This window comes from Mauremys reevesii, linkage group 13 (assembly GCF_016161935.1).
Source record: "Mauremys reevesii isolate NIE-2019 linkage group 13, ASM1616193v1, whole genome shotgun sequence".
NCBI classification, from domain to species: Eukaryota; Metazoa; Chordata; order Testudines; family Geoemydidae; genus Mauremys; species Mauremys reevesii.
The window spans coordinates 2,902,754-2,922,925 of record NC_052635.1 but is presented as its reverse complement, the minus strand read 5'-3'; the positions used below and the strand labels follow the sequence as shown (position 1 = coordinate 2,922,925).

Sequence of the window (20,172 nt, the reverse complement as noted above, 5' to 3'; positions counted from 1 at the left end):
ACACAAAGGAGACATACGAGTCAGATCTACAGTTACAGATTTTGAATCATAGGATTGTCCAACAGAATTTGGAATGACCCAGGTGGCTCAGGACATGTGCAGGGCTCGGTCTGGGCATCAGCTCTCGGGTATTGCCAAAGGCTGCAGGGAGAGGTGGTTCTTGGGTGTGTCTGTAGAGATGATGATTCGACCTCTCCAATCTTGGGAATAAACGGAATCTCTCCCCATACTTCATGTGGTCTGTCCATTGGAGTCCCTTCGCATCCAGACCCAATTCCAAGAGTGATAACTCTGAGTGCTGGGAAGGTTTGAGACATCCCAGGTCAGCGTGAGGTTCTCTCCTCCCTTCCCCAATCTCTGGGTGTACGTGGCCCTGGCTCAGCCTGGGGCGATGGGCCAGGTGACCCCTGGAGATCCGCTCCAGCCCTACATTTCTAGGATTCTGTGATTCTTGGCACGGACTAGACCAACTGGATTGCAGAGAGGACACCTTTCAGGGAGTAAAGAAGGAGCAAATATCTGAGCGAAAGACCCAGTTATAGAGAGAAACGATTCTCTCCCTATTTTTCCCAATACACATGTGAAGGAATAGCTAATAGAAGATTGAAGTCTGTAGGGATTTTATATTTATGTACAGTTACTGTGGAAGATTTGTGCTCCAGGTTCTGGACGACATATTCCTGGATGAACGTTGGAGTATCTAGGATCAGAGCCTTGTGTTTAAACAGGGACTCATTGGGGGCAGAGGTGTACACGGGGTTTTCACCCAATGGTGAAGAGAATTTAAAGGGTTCGAGAGGGATGATATCAGTTTAAAGAAGATGCTTCCTCTGGGATATGCCCTCATAGAAGGAGAAAATATATTTCAGAGTTGTGGGCTTCAAGCACAAAGTGTAGTTAGGGGCCTACGGAGTAGCACTCAGTGAGAGTTAGGTGTGTAGCCCAGACTTTCTGTCAGAACTGCTACTAGATGCATATCTGCATTTTAGGCACCTGTGACGAAGTGGGGCTGTTCTTAATATGCCCTCTGAATACTGTGTGGGGGCCTCAGTTTCTGGCCGACCCTCTGTTGCCTAGCAACTAATGGCCAGGCCCTTCCCCCCTGCAAGGGGATGCTAAAGGTGTGGGAGAACAAAGAGGTCAGGTGACCTCCTGGCCCAGGAAAGGAGCTGAGCAGAGAAGGAGGGGCTGGAGGGGTTTTCAGTTTGGAGCTGGCTGGGGACGAGAGTGAGGACAGACGGGGGGTCTGGCTCACTGCCCGCCAGAATGGACCCGGCTGAGGGGTCCAGTTCTCTGCACCTACAAGCTCTGTTTTAGACCCTGTTCCTGTCATCGAATAAACCTCTGCTTTACTAGCTGGCTAAGAGTCACGTCTGACTGTGAAGTGGGGGTGCAGGACCGTCTAGCTTCCCCAGGACCAGCCAGGGTGGACTCGCTGTGGCAAGTGTACAGAAGGGCAGAGGATGCTAAATGCTCCAAGGTCAGACCCAGGAAGTGAAGATGTGTGAGCTTCTTGCCCTGAAGACAGTCTGCTCCAAGGGAGAGGAGGCTCCCCAAATTCCTGTCTGGCTTCATGGGGAGCAGTTCCAGAGCATCGCCCGGGGACTCCGTGACAGCACCTAAACACCATTGAAAATCTGGCCCATGATGCTGAAAACTATTTATAAAGGCCAGAATCGTCACTGAAAGTGTTTGTCTCAAACTATTTTTTCTCTTCTTTCAAAGGAATACTTTTCCACAGACTTTTGCACAATTTATCCATGTAACTCATTGCTGCAGGAGATCATGAGGGCCAAGGTTTTATCACCACGAATGATCGTTTTATTGTAAGATTATGTTCATCTACACATGTATGAATAGTATAGAAAATGGGTTATTTCTCCTCTCATTCACCTTTGGTGTAAATCAGTGGTAATTTCATTGGAGTCAAAGTGGATGAATCTCCATTCACTTTCTTTTGCTTTCTTTCTTCCTTTCTTTCTTATCATCGCACGTGTAATGAAAAATCAGATGCGCACAGAGAAGCTTATGAATTGTACAGGGTATTCTAGATATTTTTAATAAATATGTTTACTGTGGATTTTTCACTTTCTGTGTTACAGGAATTTGACATCTATGTTATCAGGCGGAAGGAACACACGTTGTTTGATTGCTACTGTGTTCTGAAAGCAGTTCTATTCCTTATCCCCCCATTGTTCTCCCTTGAACACGCCCACCTCTGCAGAGGAACTCAGGCTGAATGGAGGCGCTAACTGATTTCAAGAGTCAGTTACAATCTCCCTTTTCCATTACAATTTGCAGATGACAAGACCTGGGTAAGGGCGATGCAGAACCACGCTGGGAGTCTCCTCGCTGTACTCAGCGCCTCACTGCACTATTCAGAAACACTTCCCCTTTCCGTAGGGCTGCCTGCTCGTGTGTCCCCGAGCGTTGCCTCTGGTGCAGCTCTGCAGGGAGACCTGGTTCCTGGAAGTGTCTTGTGTGAGGGTCACTCGACTCTGCAGAGAGGCGGTGCAGTGAGTGTACCACCTGGGGGAGCTATAGAATGCGCGTCCCACCCATTCCAGCCCTTTCCCCGCGGGCTGCCGGACCCAGGTCCAGGCGACGCTGGTGCTAGAAACCGAATCTCCGGAGATGGTACGAGTGTCAGGGACTCCCCGGGTTTCACCGCTCCCGGGCCCGTTTCCTTCAGCTGCACTTGGGAGAGGACACCTGGGAAGGAAACACAGAAATGAATCAGTGAGCCAGGCCCCTGTCCCCTGGGAGCGGGGAACGTGAAAATAAAACACCCTGAGACTGCGCCTAAGGTAGCGAGACACCCAAATGCCACTGAATTGCATTGGGATCCGGTTATCTCATTCCCTTAGGCTGCCTTGAACATCTCCTCTTCTGGAGTCACTGCAGCAAGGAACCCTCCTGACCCCCACTAGACACGTACCTGAAGGAGCCTCCAGCATGAACAGGAAAATCAGCAGCAGGTTCATCTTAAATGAAGGCGCAAACTGTCCCCAGCAGCCAGGACCGGGCAGTTCTGTGTCTGGGGGGAGTCTGAGGCTCCTCCAATCAGGGGGCTGGATTTAAACAGGAACCCTCCGGTGCAGGGATTTGCAGGCGAGTTTCACAACGTGACCCGAAGAACTGGCAGAGTGTGAGCTCTGTCTACACATGGGGATCTCTCCCTGGGACGCGTGTCCCCCTCAGGCAGTGAGTTCTGCTCAGCAAGGGTGTTTGGTCATTTAGCACGTTTAAGCGTCCTTGAAATTGTCAGCCGAATACAAGTGCAGGACAGCGCCTTCCTAGGAAGGAAGGAATATTTGAAGAAGAGAAGCTATAACTCTTCTCTAGTGGTTTTGGTTGGGAAAAGACCACCAGGGAGTTAGGAACTGAAATGTCATCATAATCCTGTAGGATCTGGTGTTTAACCCCCTTAAATCATCTCTGCCATCCTATCCCATGTTCTGTAGAGATTTATTATATTGCTTGTATGGCTGTCAAGCGATTAAAAAAGTAATCATGATTAATTGTATGATTAATTGCACTGTTAAACAACAATAGAATACCAAATATTTTTGGATGTTTACTACATTTTCAAATATATTATTTGACTTTACACCACAGACTACAAAATGTACAGTGCTCGCATTATAGTTCTTTTAAATTACAAATATTTGTAATTAAAACAAAAAAATGTAAAAAGCAAAAAAAATATTTTCCAATTCACCTCATATAAGTCCTGTAGTGCAATCTCTTTATGATTAATGTTGAACTTACAAATGTAGAATTATTTAAAAAATGCAGTAAAAAATAAAACAATGTAAAACTTTAGAGACTACAAGTCCACTCAGTCCTACCTTTGGTCAGTGAATCACTCAGACACACAAGGTAGGTTACAATTTGCAGGAGATAATGCTCCCTACTTCTTGTTTACAATGTCATCTGAAAGTGAGAGCAGGTGTTCACATGGCACTGTTGTAGCTGGCCTTGCAAGATATTTAAGTGCCAGATGTGCCAAAGATTCATGTGTCCCTTCATGCTTCACCCACAGTTCCGGAGGACAAGCTTCCATGCTGATGACGGGTTCTGCTTGGTAACGTTGATGGTTCAGGTTCTGTAGTTTCCACATCTGAGGGTATGTCTACACTGCAGAGTTGTCCCCAAAACTTTTGTCTTAAACCTTGGGTCTAGTGTTGTAGCTATTTTTAGAAATCTCACATCAGCACCATCTTTGCATTTTGTCAGTTCTGCCGTGAAAGTGTTCTGAAAACTAACTTGCTGCGTCATTTTCCGAGACAGCTATAACATGAAATATATGCAGAAGGTGGGTAAAACAGAGCAGGAGACATACAGACACTTGGCATGTTGTGGGCTGATCCCCGCTGAGCTGGTGGCAAGGGGAACTAGTCACTACCAGCACCCTGGGTCAGGGCCTGGTGGAGAGGATGGGCCTGGGTCTCCCCTACCACCCTCCCACACCCCATGGGGAGTGTACGGACTCCGGCCATTAGGCCGCACTGCCCTGACACTTGGAGTGAGTTACCTGGATTCCAGCCACTAGGCCACACTATCCTGCTTGTGAGGTGGATTGTATGGACTCTTGCCATTAGGCCGTACTGCTCCACACTGCCCTGACACTTGGGGTGAGTTACCTGGACTCTGGCTGCTAGGCTGCACTACCCCACTTGTGAGGGGGATTGTATGGACTCTGGCCATTAGGCCACACTGCTCCCACATGGGAGGGGATGTATATGGACCCTGGCCATTGGGCCACCCCACCTAGACGTTTGGCCTGATTTACCTGGACTCTAACCACTAGGTCCACTACCCCGACCAAGGGGTGATTGTGGGGAAGGAGACCATTAGGCTGCAACCGGCCAGCCACAGAGAGACGGGCACGTGAACTTGAGAGTGGCAAGGTTCCGACACCCCATCCCACCCCTGCCACAAAGGGGCAGTGCGGGTCCAGGGCCGCCACAAGGATCCAACCCGAACATTATTATTATCATCATCACTGTCAGCATCATCATCTTCATTCTCCTCATGAACCTGATTCAAGTAGGTGCTCCTGGAAACTCTACAAAAAAACCTCAATTTTTCAGTCAGTGCCTTCCTGTCTCTTTCGCTATTTCTCTTTCCCATCCAGTGGGGGAAGGACTGGATTTGTTTGTGTGTTTGTCCGCAAAGCCTTGAGAATATCTATAATATTTCATTTTTGCTGGACAAGAGCTGGTAGTGCTTTTGGAAATATTGCCAGCAGGGGGTTGATGAGTGTCACTGAAGCTCATGATCCTCCTGTTCCTGCCAGCACCTTGGTCCACAGAGATATAAGAAGTTCGCTCAGATTCCTTATCCACCTCCCCTTTGCATTTTCTTTTGATGTACATGGAGAGGTTTTTTTTTGAGGGGGAGGGGGTTGGGGGGCCAGTGGTGGAGGAGCATCTCAGCTCTTTCAGTTGAAATTGTGACAATTAAGTGGTCAGAATCCACTTCCCCTTCTTGTGCCAGTCCATGCTTTGCTCTGTGTCACTGTGTGTCTCTGGCACAGTAATAGGTGGCGGTGTCCGCAGCTGTCAGCGAGCGGAGCTGCAGCGAGAACTGGTTCTTGGAGGTGTCTTGTGAGATGGTCACTCGACTCTGCAGAGAGCTGGCATAGTCAGTGTGCCAACTACTAGATCTATACAATATGCGTGCCACCAGTTCTGGCTCTTTCCCCACGGGCTGCCGGATCCAGTCCCAGGTGACGCTGGTGCTAGAAACCGAGTCTCCGGAGATGGTACAAGTGAGTGTCAGGGACTCCCCGGGTTTCCCCGCTCCCGGGCCTGTTTCCTTCAGCTGCACTTGGGAGAGGACACCTGAGAAGGAAACATAGAAATGAATCAGTGATCCAGGCCCCTGTCCCCTGGGAGCGGGGAACATGAGAAAATTAAACATCCTGAGACCACGCCTAAGGGAGTGAGGCACCCAACTGCCACTGGATTGCATTGGGATCTGGGCATCTCATTCCCTTAGGCTGCCTTGAGCATCTTCTCTTCTGCAGGCGCTGCAGCAAGGAACCCTCCTGACCCCTCACTAGGCACGTACCTCAAGGAGCCTCCAGCATGAACAGGAAAATCAGCAGCAGGTTCATCTTAAGTGAAGGCGCAAACTGTCCCCAGCAGCCAGGCCCGGGCAGTTCTGTGTCTGGGGGGAGACTTGAGGCTCCTCCAATCAGGGGTTTGTATTTAAACAGGAACCATCGGGGGCAGAGATTTGCATGTGGGTTTCACAATGTCAATATAAGAGATGGCAGAGTGTGAGCTCTGCCTACACATGGGGGTCTCTCCCTGGGACGCGTGTCCACCTAAGACTGTGAATTCAGCTCAGGAAGCTCTGGAACGGCCTATGGTGTTTGGATGCCCAAACTCATTTTAAGTGAATAACATTTAATCATTTAACACCCTTAAAGGTCTTTGAGATTCTTGGCCGAATACAAATGTGGGGTGGCTCCATTTTAATAAAGAAGGAATATTTGGAGAAGAGAAATCAGACCCCTTCTCTTGTAATTTTAGCTGGTATTTCAAAAGAACACAAGGGAGTTGGGGACCCAAATGCCATCCAGATTCAGTAGGATTTTGGCATTTAGTTCTCTCACAACCATCTCTGAAATCCTATCCCATATTAGCAGGACCGGCTTTAGGCACCAGCAAAGCAAGCACGTGCTTGGAGCGGCACATTTCCCAGAGGTGGCATTCCAGCCACTGTCTTCAAAAATTCCAACATCAAGCCCCAGCTCTCCTCCAGCAACAAAGTGCCCAGCAACTGTCTGGATGTGTCGGGCAGCGGCCCTCCGGGCTACTGCTACAAAGTCTGCCTGACCCCGGAGTTCGCCAAGAGCCACTTCATGTTCCTAAAGCCCGAGTCCCTCGAGGAACAGCGAGAAAGTCACCGAGAACTTACCAGGGCCAGGCAGGAAGCCCCAAGCGGCCAGTAACACTGTCAGTACAGCCAGTGGCGCTCAGTGAGGAGAAAGCGCCATAACCCAACCCCCCCCCCCCCAAGGGTTAGCCCGGCTTTCCCCCTTCTTCTCTCCCGCTCCCTTGGAAATGAATCTGAGCCGGGAGAAATCCTTTCATTCAGGCACAACTTTTTAAAGATAATTACCCGACCCTTTGATCAAGTGGCAGCAGGGCCAGCTCCAGGCACCAGCTCGGCAAGCAGGTGCTTGGGGCGGCCAAGGGGAAGGGGCAGCACATCGGGCTCTTGGGAGGCGGGTCTCTCGGTCCCTCTGAGAGGGAAGGACCTGCCGCAGAATTGCAGCCGAAGTGCCGATCGCAGCTTTCCCCCCCCCATCCCTTGGGGGGGGGGGGCAAAACCCCCGGAGCTGGCCCTGAGTGGCAGTGTCGGAATTAGCACCCGTCGGACAGCGGGCAATTCTCCAGCGCTCCTTACCCGTGTCAGTTAATGATTTGGGGAACGTCGGGCTCATTTTAAATGAGCGAAAGAGCAGAGCGCTCAGAAGCAGCAGCCCAGCTCCTAGTAAGACTGAAACCCGGAGCGTGCGCAGGAAAGCCAGGGGCAGTCTCAGGAGATAACTGTCCCCTTTGGAGGCTCTCGCTCCGCCTCCGATCGCGGCTGCACAACCCCGGAGCCTCCCTTCAAGAGACCCAGGCGTGACACCGGCGCTGCAAAGCACGCGGTGATTTAAGCCTCTTGAAATGCCCCTCTCTGGTCTGTATTCCCCCCCCCCCAAGTATCACAAGGGCACGAGTTACTCAGGCGCTCTGGTGGCCCACGGGGCTTTTCAGCTCCTCTGTCTCAATAAGAAATTCAGGCAGATACACCCGGCTCAAGCAGATTCAGGTGCAGTCGTTGCCCAATGCTGCATCAGTACCGCACCCAGTAAAAAAAACAACAACAAAAACAAACAAACAAAAACCAAAAACCAGAACAACAACAACATTGCAAAGTGCAAATGTGTAAAAGCCAAAGAAAAAGGGGTGGGGGGTGCATGGCCAACAATTATTTTGCTTGGCTCTGCAAAAAACCTAGAGCCGGCCCTGCCCGCAGGGATCAGTTCTGGGTCTGGTTCTGTTCAATATCTTCATCAGTGAATTAGATAATGTCATAGAGAGCACACTTATAAAGTTTTCAGATGATACCAAGATGGGAGGGGTTGCAAGTGCTTTGGAGGATAGGATTAAAATTCGAAATTATTTGGATAAACTGGATAAATGGTCTGAAGTAAATAGGATGAAATTCAATAAGGACAAATGCAAAGTACTCCACTTAGGAAGGATCCATCACTTGCACACATACAAAATGGGAAATGACTGCCTAGGAAGGAGTATTACAGAAAGGGATTTGGGGGTCATAGTGGAGCACAAGCTTGATAGGAGTCAAAAATGTAATACTGTTTAAAAAAAGCAAAAATCATTCTAGGATGTATTAGCAAGAGTGTTATAAGCAACCCACTTAATTCTCCTGCTCTCCTCCACACTGATTAGGCCTCAATTGAAATATTGTTTCTGGTTCTGGGTGCCACATTTCAGGAAAGAGGTGGACAAATTAGAAAAAGCCCAGAGAAGAACAACATGACCTATGAGGGAAGATGGGAAAAAAATCGAGTTTGTTTAGAGAAGAGAAAACTGAGGGGATGTGATAACAGTTTGCAAGTACATAAAGGAGAATTACAAGGAGGAGGGTGACAAATTATTCTCTTTAACATCTGTGGATGGGACAAGAAGCAATGGGCTTAAATTGCATCAAGGAAGGTTGGACATTAGGAAACTTTCTAACTCTCAGGGTTGTTAAGCACTGGAATAAATTTCCCAGGGAGGTTGTGGAAACTCTGGCACTGAAGATTTTTAAGAGCAGGTTAGACAAACACCTGTCAGTGATGGTGTCTAGATAACACTGAATCCTGCCATGAGTGAGCTCTCGAGGTCTCTTCCAGTCCCAGGGTTCTATGAGTCTATAGATGGAAATTGAGCTCTGAAACCTGAGGACAGATGTGTTCTTCATTCTGCTTGTAGATCCCGTCCATGGGTCCGGTGCTAGATTGTTTGGGGAAGTGCTGCCCCCACGCGGCGCATGGCGGAAGGTCGGGTCTGCCGCTCGGGTTTTTGTATGAGCCCTGCCGGGATTCCCCGCACTGTGAGTGTCTCCCGTACAGAGATACCGGGCGGTGTCCTCGGGCTTCAGGCCGGTCATGTCCAGGTACAACAGGCTGTTGAGTTTGTCTCTGGAGATGGTGAATCGCCCTTTTACCGAGTCACTGTAGTATATGCTGGTGCTGTAAATGTAGGCGACCCACTCCAGCCCCTTCCCGGGAGCCTGGCGGACCCAGCTCATGCCGTAGCTGCTGAAGGTGAACCCGGAACCTTTGCAGGAGAGGCGGAGAGAGTCTCCGGGCTTTTTCACATCCCCGCCGGACTCCACCAGCGCCTGGGACCGAACACCTGGGACTAAAGACAGGTCATTGATATCGGTATAAAAACAGCGATAACACAATATTCGTCTGACTATGCAAGTTATTCAGAGGAAGAAAATACCTTCCAAAGCGGCTACAACGAAAATTAAAAGGAGCAATATTTTCATGTTTCCTGCTGTTCGAGGGGAGAGCTGCCTAGTAACTGCACAACCCAGAGGGCTGCGGATTGTGTCTCCGGGTGCAGCCTGGACAGAGATAGAGACAAATTTAAACAGGAAAGTGTCTCCCTTATTTGCATGTCCCCGCTTTATAAGAGACACACACTCCTGCTGCCAGTGATCTGAGTGACTCGCCCTAGGGCTCCGGGTGTGGGAATCAGACTGTCCCGTCCTGTGTGTCTGTGCAGCACCGGGTACAGGGCGCTGGGAACCTCCTGACACTTTCGGACCCCTGGGAGGAATGAACAGCTCCCTGCAGTGACTGTATTTCCTCACCCTTGAGGGCCTGGCTATTGTGAGGTGATATTGGGGCTGGGGGGGGCTTATCTCTGGAGCCCCGTTCCAGGCGCACAAGGGCCATGCAACGTCCGGTCAAGGGGGTCAGTGTCTGGGGAGGGATCGTGTCCCAGGGATCCACTGGGCTGGACCACCCGCCGGAGAGGGAAGATTCCCCATGGCGCGGGGGGGATTGGGGACAGAAGCCCCTTTCCCTTCCCGGCAGTGACCGGCTCCATTGAAATGATCCGTGACACTAGGAACGTGATCTGAGCAGGCCTGGCTCGTGCTTTGGGCCAGGTCTGGGGCCTGCCTGTGGGTGCAGGTGGGAGAAGCTCAGAAGTCTGAGGACAGAGTTAAGGTTTTGCAGTGGAGCCTCCCTGAGATTAGTGGGCCGAGAGCGGCATCTCTGGGAGTCCTCCTTAAGGGGAGAGATGAGGGAGGATTCAGGCAGCACTGAAGGGAGATTATTATTCACAATTGCGTGAGAACCCGAGAGAAGAAAGGGATATTCAAAGTGATCTAAAGCACTGAATTTATCCATGGTGTAAAATTTAGCCCAGGAGTTATTACAATCTTGGATGATAAAAATACTCAGCCCTTTAACAGAGATGAGGGAAAGGATGATGAGCTTTAGTCTACACTACGGGATTACTCCGATTTTACAGAAGTCGTTTTTTGGGACAGATTGTATAAAGTCGAGTGCACGTGTCCACACTAAGCACATTAAGTCGGTGGTGTGCATCCACAGTACCGTAGCAGGCAGTGACTTTCGGTGCAGTGCACTGTGGTAACTACCCCACAATTCCCACAGTCCCCACTGCCCATTGGAATTCTGGGTTGCACTCCCAATACCTGATGGGGCCAAAATTTGTCACGGGTTGTTATGGGTAAATGTTGTCAGTTAACCCAGAATTCAAATGGTTGGTGGAGACTGTGGGAACTGTGGGATAGCTACAGTTGTCAGTCGCCCCTTCCTCCATGAGAGCAACTGCAGACAATTGTTTTGTGACTTTTTTTCTGTGCAGATGCCATAGCATGGCAAGCATGAAGCCCGTTCAGCTCACCGCAGCAGTTATGAGCATTGTAAACACCTCACGCATTATCGTGCAGTTTATGCAGAACCAGAAGCTGAAAAACCAGGTGAGGAGGCGACGGCAGTGCGGTGATGAGAGTGATGAGGACATGGACACAGACTTATCTCAAAGCATGGGCCCTGGCAATGTGGACATCGTGGTGTTAATGGGGCAGGTTTTAGCCATGGAACCCCAATTTTGGGCCCCGGGAAACAAGTACAGACTGGTGGGACCGCATAGTGTTGCAGGTCTGGGATGATTCCCAGTGGCTGCGAAACTTTCGGATGTGTAAGGGCACTTTCATGGAACTTTGTGACTTGCTTTCCCCTGCCCTGAATCACAAGAATACCAAGATGAGAGCAGCCTTCACAGTTCACAAGCGAGTGGCAATAGCCCTCTGGAAGCTTGCAACGCCAGCCAGCTACCGGTCAGTCGGGAATCAATTTGGAGTGGGCAAATCTACTATGGGGGTTGCTGTATGCAAGTAGCCAACACAATCACTGATCTGCTGCTATGAAAGGTAGTGACTCTGGGAAATGTGGAGGTCATAGTGGATGGCTTTGCTGCAATGGGATTCCCTAACTGTGGGGGGGCGATAGACAGAACGCATATCCCTATCTTGGCACCGTAGCACCAGCGCAGCCAGTACATAAACTGCAAGGGGTACTTTTCAATGGTGCTGCAAGCACTGGTGGATCATAAGGGACGTTTCACCAACATCAACGTGGGATGGTCGGGAAAGGTTCATGATGCTCGCATCTTCAGGAACACTAGTCTGTTTAAATGGCTGCAGCAAGGGATTTCCTTCCCAGACCAGAAAATAACTGTTGCGGTTGTTGAAATTCCTGTAGTTATCCTGTGGGACTCAGCCTACCCCTTGATGCCATGGCTCATGAAGCCATACACAGGCACCCTGGACAATAGTAAGGAGCTGTTCAAGGATGGTTGACTGGCTCCAAGTGATGTGGTACTCAGACTGGCTGGAGACCAGTTCAATGAGGAGGCTAATAGCAGTGAGACAATGTACAAGGCCTGGAGTGGAATCATCACGATCAAAGTGACTTGCCTGTGCTGACACTGAGGGACTGATACTACAAATAGTATGGAAGAGGTAGAGCTTAATTTGGGCTTCATGTCAAAGTTGTCGGGTTCCATGAAGGCTGGATATGAGTGGGAGCTCAGGATGTAATTCTGTGGCTGGTTTTCTTTTGAAAAAACTTGCCAGTTATTTTTCTCTCAGATTTCAGGTGGAACAGCCAGAATCAAAGTGCAAATGCAGTTTCTTTACACAAACGAGTAGTTTGTGTAGGCACCGAGATGAAAAATGATGTTTTCCAACCTCTGACACCCCTTTCAGTCTTGTCCCCAAAGCTGTGCTGAGCTGTTTTCCTCATTGCTGCCCTCTCAGGTTGTGTGGGAAAAGGGGACTAGGCAGTCCCCCCTTCTCGCTCTCCTCTCTTTGTATTATTATTAAAACCAGAAAATGAATATTTTTGGATGGGGTTTATTTATTTATTCATGTAAACCAGGATTTTTCTCTGCTGGAAAAATGCTCCTTGTGCCAGAAAAGGCATCTTTGGTGGAAAAAAAATATTCAACTCAAACAACAAATGAACAAACAAACCCCAAACACAAAACCAAATAAAACAAACAAGCAAACTTGATGTGTTCTAGTGTCCAAAGCTGAGAGATCAGTGTCTTTCTGCTGGAATATGTCACTGACAGGGTGACACTGAGCGGAATCCCAGCACGGTGAAGTGAAGAGGGTCCTAGAGGGAACCGGAATGAACCAGGTTGAGGCTCTGTGACCTGTGTTATGCAGGAGCTCTGACTAGTTTCTCATCCTGCTCCGTTCCGGCCTTTAAGTCTATGAATCCGTGACTCCCCCGCAGGTTGGGTGTGGGCTCAGAATTTGTCCCCTGGAGAGGAAAGAAAGAGGCAGGGACCCAACTAAGAATGTTCTGTGCTTTGTGGGAACTTGTATAAATTCCTTCACCTTGCGTAAAATCAAAGAAGAGGGATAATAATAACAATAAAAGGGTTTGCTGCTGCTCGGCCCTTTCCCAGAACTGATCTCATTGTCACTTACAGGCAGTGATGAGCTGCCAAAATCTTAACAACCGGTTCCCTATAAAAAGTTCTGATTTAAGGGGGGGAGGGGCCGGGGGGAGGGGAGAGATACCGATGGGGCCAGGGGGCCTGCAGGGCCTGGGGCAAATTGCCCCACTTGCCAACTCCGCAGCCCTAGAGCTTGCAGCCCCCTCCCCCCTTACCTTGCCAGCAGCTCAAAGCAGCAGGACGACTCTGGCCTCCCTGCAGCTGGGGGGAAGTGGGGGAAGGGCTGGAGGAGCCTCAGCCTCCCCAACTGGGAATCCTGGAAGCAACAGGATGGTCTGGCCCACAGACCTGAGTTCTTTGCCCACCCCGTGGCCCTTTAACAACCTGTTCTCCACGGAGGTCTAATTTTAGCAACCAGTTCTTGGGAACCTGTGGGAACGGCTCCAGCTCACCACTGCTTACAGGCCTTGGGCGCCCCCAACACCAAACTGCTTTTCTAATTACTGCAGGGAGAGGTTTTTGTCTGAGCTCATGTCTCTCGCACAGTAATAGCGGGCGGTGTCCTCGGGCTTCAGGCCGGTCATTTGCAGATACAGCTCACTCTTGGGATTATCCCTGGAGATGGTGAATTGGCCTTTCACTGAATCAGGGTATGCCTGATTCTGGGGCCATTTTAAGAGCCAAACACGATGTTAACCCGCTGTCGGTTTTGGTGATGGGCTTTGTCACTCTGGTCTAGTCTCTCACACAGTGACACCGGGCGGTGTGTTCCGCTCTCCTGCTGCTCCTTTGTAAATACAGAGGGTTGCTGGGATTGTCTCAGGAGACAACGAACTGCCCTTTCGCTGAATCGGTGCAATGAGAACAATTTCGTGTGTCCTGCGCCCTGGAGACCCGCTGCAGACGCTTCCCAAGAGCCTGACGGACCCAGCGCTGAAGTGGAACCCAGAGACTTTCGAAGAGGCGAAGTCAAAGGGCGCCTGCAAGTTCCATGGAGCCGTGTATGTAGGTGCAGAGTTGAAAAAAACCAATGTGATCCCTGCAGACCTGGCTCCTAGTGAGAGTGATACAAAATCTGGGTGCTCCCCACTATCTTCAGGAAAACTTTGTACCTGTGGGAACTGTTGCAATCTGTGGCAGATTTAGTGGGGCCCTGTGCTCAGCTTCATTTTGGGGTCCCCTCCTTGGGACCCAGCCAAGAAAAAGAACGGGGCCAGGCAGGTGTATTTACCTGCCCTGTCTGCAGGTCCTCCGATTGCGGGTCCCACTGGCGGCGGATCGCTGCTCCAGGCCAATGGGGGCTGCTGGAAGCCGCACCCAGCCAGTAAGTCCCTTGCCCCGCATCGCTTCCAGCAGCTCCCATTGTCCCGGAGCAGCGATCCGCAGTCAGCAGGAGCTGCGATCAGTGGGACCTGCGGACGGGCAGGTAAACACACGCCAGGCCCGCCAGGGGATTTCCCTACACCAGTGGGGACCCCTGTTTGAGAAACCCGACTGTACAGGGCAGGGGCGGCTCTAGGATTTCCGCCGCCCCAAGCAGGGCGGCACGCCGCGGGGGGCGCTCTGCCGGTCGCCGGTCTCGCGGCACCGGTGGACCTCCCACAGGCATGCTTGCGGATGCTCCACCGGAGCCGCGGGACCAGCAGACCCTCCACAGGCACGTCTGCGGGAGGTCCCACAGAGCCGCCTGCCACCCTCCTGCGGGACGCTGCCCCAAGCGCGCGCTTGGCGCGCTGGGGTCTGGAGCCGGCCCTGGTACAGGGAATCCCCACGTTCTGCCTGTGAATGTAGGACTAGTGACCTGCTTAGCCTCCCTCCTTCAGAACGGCTATTCAGGATACCCCATTAACTTTGCAAATGAAGCACAATTCCGCCTTCCTTAGGTGTGTGCAAACTGTGGCAAAATCCCGGTGTGAACAATTCTAGGGCAGGCTCCACGTTGGCTACATGGCTCCTGCTTCCTGCCTGTCTTCTCCAGCTAAATCTGCTGGAAGGCAGGTGGAAGGACGGGCAGCTAGGTGTTAATAGAAATTTGGAGAAAGAATCTATTTCCGCGTGACTAGGACATGTACAAGGCGGCCTCGGTTCTGTCGGAACTGTGGGGGTTTTTCATTAGCAAAGTGAATGTTCAGAGGAGCGAAGCCCGGGTGAAGGACTGGGGACTTTACACTCCGAGTTCCGCTCTGTGCAGGCAGTGGCTGGGGGCACCGAGAGGGAGGGGGCTTCGCGCTGGAGGTTTTTGTGCTAAGCGCAGTGGATTTCATATCGCTGTGTCTCTCGCACAGTAATACCGGGCGGTGTCCTCCGCTCTCAGGCTGTTCATCTGCAGATACACCGAGCTGCGGGACTCGTCCCTGGAGATGGTGAATCGCCCTTTAACCGCATCACTGTAATATGCTGCTGAGCTAGAAGCAGGATTGCGGATCTGTGCGACCCACTCCAGCCCTTTCCCCGGAGCCTGGCGGACCCAGTCCATGAAGTAGCTGCTGAAGGTGAATCCGGAGGCTTGGCAGGCGAGGCGGAGAGATCCCCCGGGGGTTTGAATCCCTCCTCCGGACTCCACCAGCTGGACCTGGGACCGGGCACCTGGAAAGACAGAAGAAGAATCACCTTCACCCCCGGCCTGGCTCAGAGCCCCTGGGAAGCAGCAGAAAGGTTCCCAGTGCGGTCACCGCGCTCTGGGTCGGGGCAGGGATGTGCAGCCTCCCCTGGTGTCTCCAGTCCCTGTCCCGGGGAAGGGGGAAAATTACCCGGAAGGGCCGCTAGGAAGAAAGCGAGGCTCAGCCACAGACTCATGTTGCTGACGCTGGGGGGGTTTCTGGTGGGATCTGCACGGACACCCGGACTTGTCTCTCCTCCCTCCCTCCCCACACTGCCGGGTCCCGGAGAACGCGGGGTTTCTATAGCGCGACCAGGCCCTGAATTTGCATCTCGTCCGCTTTATAAGACACATCTTGGACCTGAGCCCTCAGCGAACTCCGCCTCCCGGAGGCGGGTGCAGTGCGTTAGCTGGGTAAAAAGAGGACGGAGACCTGCACTCACAGAGTAGTTTCTGCAGTGGTCTTTACAGTGCGCTAGTTGTTTTTTAGAGAGAAAATTCCCTATTGACAGCTGACCTTCCACTCAATTCTGTCTGTTTCGGGTTAGGGAAGAGAAGACAAAATTATTATAACACCTTACAACGAGTGGGCAAAGTGGGGGTCAGGAGCTCCTCTGTTGTGAAAGTCGTAGCACCAGGGGCGCCACGGTGCGGGAGGCTGCTCAGTCACGCTGTGAATATTATTTCCCAGGTTGGCAGTAATGTTCTCAGATGCCAGGCTCAGTTTCCCGAAGGGGTGGGCGAACCCTTGCAGAGACTGGTTTGTAAAATCTGAGAGCTGGGGTTGGGATAGTCAAGAGCTCTTAGGGGAGACAGTAGCGCACTGGGTCTCTGAGTAGCGCCACGGGATATATAAGGCCGGGGAAGGTTTGTCCCATGATACTGAGTCATAGAGAAATACCACAACACCGGCTAATATTGGCTTCCACCAGACGGGTTATTCACTAGTGTATTCACTAGTCAACGTAAGGGTATCACGGTCTGTTCCCTACTCCTGCTTGTAACCATCACTTCAAGCCACAACAGGAAACTCAGCTTTATTTCTCTCCCGGAATGCTGCACTCTCTATTTTCCGTTGCTGTATGTTTTCGGGGATGTGAGTGTAGTTATTTAAGATGGAATTTTATGTGTGCCGGGCGCGGTGTCTAGGAATTGATACATTAAGGGCCAAGCTCACCAGGGCACATGGCTGTTGCACTTGCTATAAGTAATTAAAGACTCATTAGAGCAGGGACCTGAGTCTCCTCCTGAGTCCCAGAGAGTGTCCTGACCCCCGGGCTGTGCAGTGACTCGCTTTCCTGCTCTCTCTGCCCAGCACATCTCCCCGTCAGGCCCCCAGGGGATTTCGGTGCCTACAGGGGGCCGGCTTTGAGGGTCTCGGTGGCATGTCCGATTTGGGCACATAAGGCGGCAGGTAGGTGCTGAATTCACCTTGTGGACCGAGCCCTGAACACACATCGAAAGCCCCTGGCAGGTCGCTGTCCAGCGCCCGTAGGCTCCTTCCAGAATTCAAACCTGTCTGCCCGGGCTGAGATTTTCTAGCGCTCCCGAGGGGTTACAATAGGCATGAGGTGTCCGTATCTCTAGGGCAGCTCGGAAACCCTCCGCCTGGCTGCTAGGGAGGGGGTTTCAATGGCATGTTTTAATCCACTGTAATATCGATTCTCTCAGCCTGGGATAGTGGGGGTGGGGGTAAAGGCGGGGAGGGGCAGAGTGAGGGGCACAGAGTGAACTGGGCACACGGGGAAGTTGCGGGCTGGTCTCTGCTAACAGGGCGGTTAGTCTGTGTCTGTATCTGTGTGGGGGAGTCACAGACAGGCAGCTGCGACCCTTCCGTTCCGGACCCGCCGCCGAAGTGCCCCGAAGACCCGCGATGGGGGCCTCCGCCTCCGAATTACCGTGGAAGCGGGACCCGCCGCGGGTCTTCGGGGCACTTCGGCGGCGGGTCCCGGATCAGAGGTGAGGGGCCCTCGGCTAGGACTGAAGAGTCCAGCTACTGGGGCCCTGCTGTGTGACCCTGGGAAGTCATTTCCCCAGGCGGTGCCTCCCCTTCCCCTTTGTCTGTGCAGACTGTGAGCTCTTCAGGGCAGGGCCAGAAAGCAGGTGCCCAGGACAGTGACCCCTTCTCGGCTGCGGAGTGAGGGCACCAATGTCACATTGACAATCACAGCAACTCCCCTTTTCCCGTTATTCACACGAGGATCGATCATACATTTACTCCTGTAGGGAAAGGGGCTGAAACCTACTCAGGGTCATGTGTCAATGTGCGACATTTCATCTCCCGAGCTGGTGAATCTGGCTGGGTGATGGTGCATCCAGGTCCTCTCCAGGGTTCTCTATTCTGTTCTACTCTAGTCTAGTCTCTGCACGTTCCGATACCGAGGTTACCTCAGCATCTGGGCGCCTCCCTGTGTATTGCTTCACTCACCTTGCAGTTCCTATCAGTGTGTGAGGTTTCACAAATTCCCATGTCCGTCCCAGCCCTATGCACAGTGACATCATCAGTTCTTCTGGCGAGGCTCAGTAGTGAACCCTGAGGTGTGAACAGCAGGTGAGTGGGAGGGAAGCAGCGGGGGATGAGAGCATACGGGGAGAGTTGGAGTTTGCTGGTGATTTCCTTGTTTAATCCTTAGTCCTAGAGTGAAAAATGACATTGTTTTCACTGCTGTTCTGCAATATCAGGGTATCGTTTCCTTGCATGAATTTTTTTGAAATCTTGACTCTTAGAGATTCTCTCTGCTTCTCTGTTGCTGCCTGTGTCCCTCTTAGAGGAAAATGGGAGCGTTAAATGCCCTGAATGTGTGTAGAAACCGCTTTCCATTTTGGTACAGGTCCTGCCTGGCTCTGCGTCACTGTGTCCCTGGCGCAGTAATAGGTGCCGGTGTCTGCAGCTGTCAGCGCGCGGAGCTTCTTCAGGGAGACCTGGTTCTTGGCGGTGTCCGCAGAGATGGTGACTCGGCACTAGCTGCATATACATGCCCCATACATTCCAAGCCTTTCCCAGGAGCCTGCCGGGTCCAAGCCCAGTTAGCACCAGAAGAAATGGAAACAGCAAAGAATCCTGTGGCACCTTATAGACTAACAGACGTTTTGCAGCATGAGCTTTCGTGGGTGAATACCCACTTCTTCAGATGCAAGAAGAAATGGAGTAACCAGACACGGTGCAGCTCAGCGAAAGGGGCTCTCCGGGCTTCACCACGCAGGACCCGGACTGGACCAGTTGGATTTGGGACCGGATACGTTACAGTTAAATCCTGACCTCTGTTCCTCATTTCCCCCGAAATTCTCCTCCTGAGTCTGGGAGGGAGGGAGGACGATCACATTCTTTCTGTTCAAATTGTCTCTCTGCGCTGGTCAGAATCCGCTTCCCCTTTTTGTACCAGTCCCTGCTTTGCTCTGTGTCACTGTGTGTGTGGCTGCCTGGCACAGTAATAGGTGCTGGTGTCTGCAGCTGTCAGTGCGCGCAGCTGCAGGGAGACCTGGTTCTTGGCGGTGTCTTGTGTGAAGGTCACTCGGCTCTGCACAGAGCTGGGGTACTCAGTGTTCCACCGGCCAGACCTATACCATGTGCGTCCCATCCATTCCAGCCCTTTTCCCACAGGCTGCCGGACCCAGTGCCAGGCCGCGCTGTCGCTAGAAACCGAGTCTCCGGAGATGGTACAAGTGAGTGTCAGGGACTCCCCGGGTTTCACCGCTCCCGGCCCCGTTTCCCGCAGCTGCACTTGGGAGAGGACACCTGGGAAGGAAACACAGAAATGAACCAGTGAGCCAGGCCCCTGTCCCCTGGGAGCGGGGAAATAAAGCATCCTGCGAGAGCTCCTGGGGGAGTGGGGAACCCAACTGTCACTGAATTCCATTGGCATCCAGGCACCTGATTCCCTTAGGCTCCTCTTCTGGAGTCACTGCAGCAAGGAACCCTCCTGCTCCCCAATAGACACGTACCTGAAGGGCCCTCCAGCATGAACAGGAAAATCAGCAGCAGATTCATCTTAAGTGAAGATGCAAACGGTTCCCAGCAGCCAGGCCCGGGCAGTTCTGTGTCTCTGGATGGAGTCTGTGGCTCCTCCAATCAGGGGCTTGTATTTAAACGGGAACCCTGCGGGGCAGAGATTTGCATGTGAGTTTCCCAACTCAATATAGGAGATGACAGGGTGTGAGCTCTGTCTACACATGGGGCTCTCTCCCTGGAACGCGTCCTACCCCCTGAGACAGTGAGTTCAGCTCAGTGGGGGCGTATGTGAAACTTTCAAAACAGCCCAAGGTATTTGGAAGCCCAAACTCAATGTACATTGATTGGATTTTGTCGTTTTACACTCTTGACGGTCTTTGACATTCTCATCCATATATCAGTACAGGACAGCACCTTCTTAGGAATAAAGGAAATTCGGAGAAGAGAAATTATAACTCTTGTTTTGTGGTTTTGCTTTGGAAAAGAGACCAAGAGAGTTAGGAACAAAAATGTTATCATAATTCAGTAGGATTGGGCGTTCAGCTCCCTTACACTACCTCTGCCATCCTATCCTGTGTTCGGTAGAGATT

The 20,172-nt window shown here is 51.7% G+C and overlaps 2 pseudogenes and 2 gene segments (V, D, J or C); all 4 read right to left on the bottom strand.

Moving 5' to 3' along the window:
• Nucleotides 1–5,385: 5,385 nt before the first annotated feature.
• Nucleotides 5,386–6,124, bottom strand: LOC120380479 (annotated as a pseudogene).
• Nucleotides 6,125–7,557: 1,433 nt separating this feature from the next.
• LOC120380803 lies at nt 7,558–9,631 on the bottom strand. The segment is given in 3 exon segments: nt 7,558–7,658; nt 9,147–9,440; nt 9,528–9,631. Coding segments are annotated over 3 exon segments (441 nt in total).
• Nucleotides 9,632–15,187: 5,556 nt separating this feature from the next.
• Nucleotides 15,188–15,853, bottom strand: LOC120380475. The segment is given in 2 exon segments: nt 15,188–15,620; nt 15,785–15,853. Coding segments are annotated over 2 exon segments (372 nt in total).
• Nucleotides 15,854–18,901: 3,048 nt separating this feature from the next.
• LOC120380802 lies at nt 18,902–19,667 on the bottom strand (annotated as a pseudogene).
• Nucleotides 19,668–20,172: the final 505 nt, after the last annotated feature.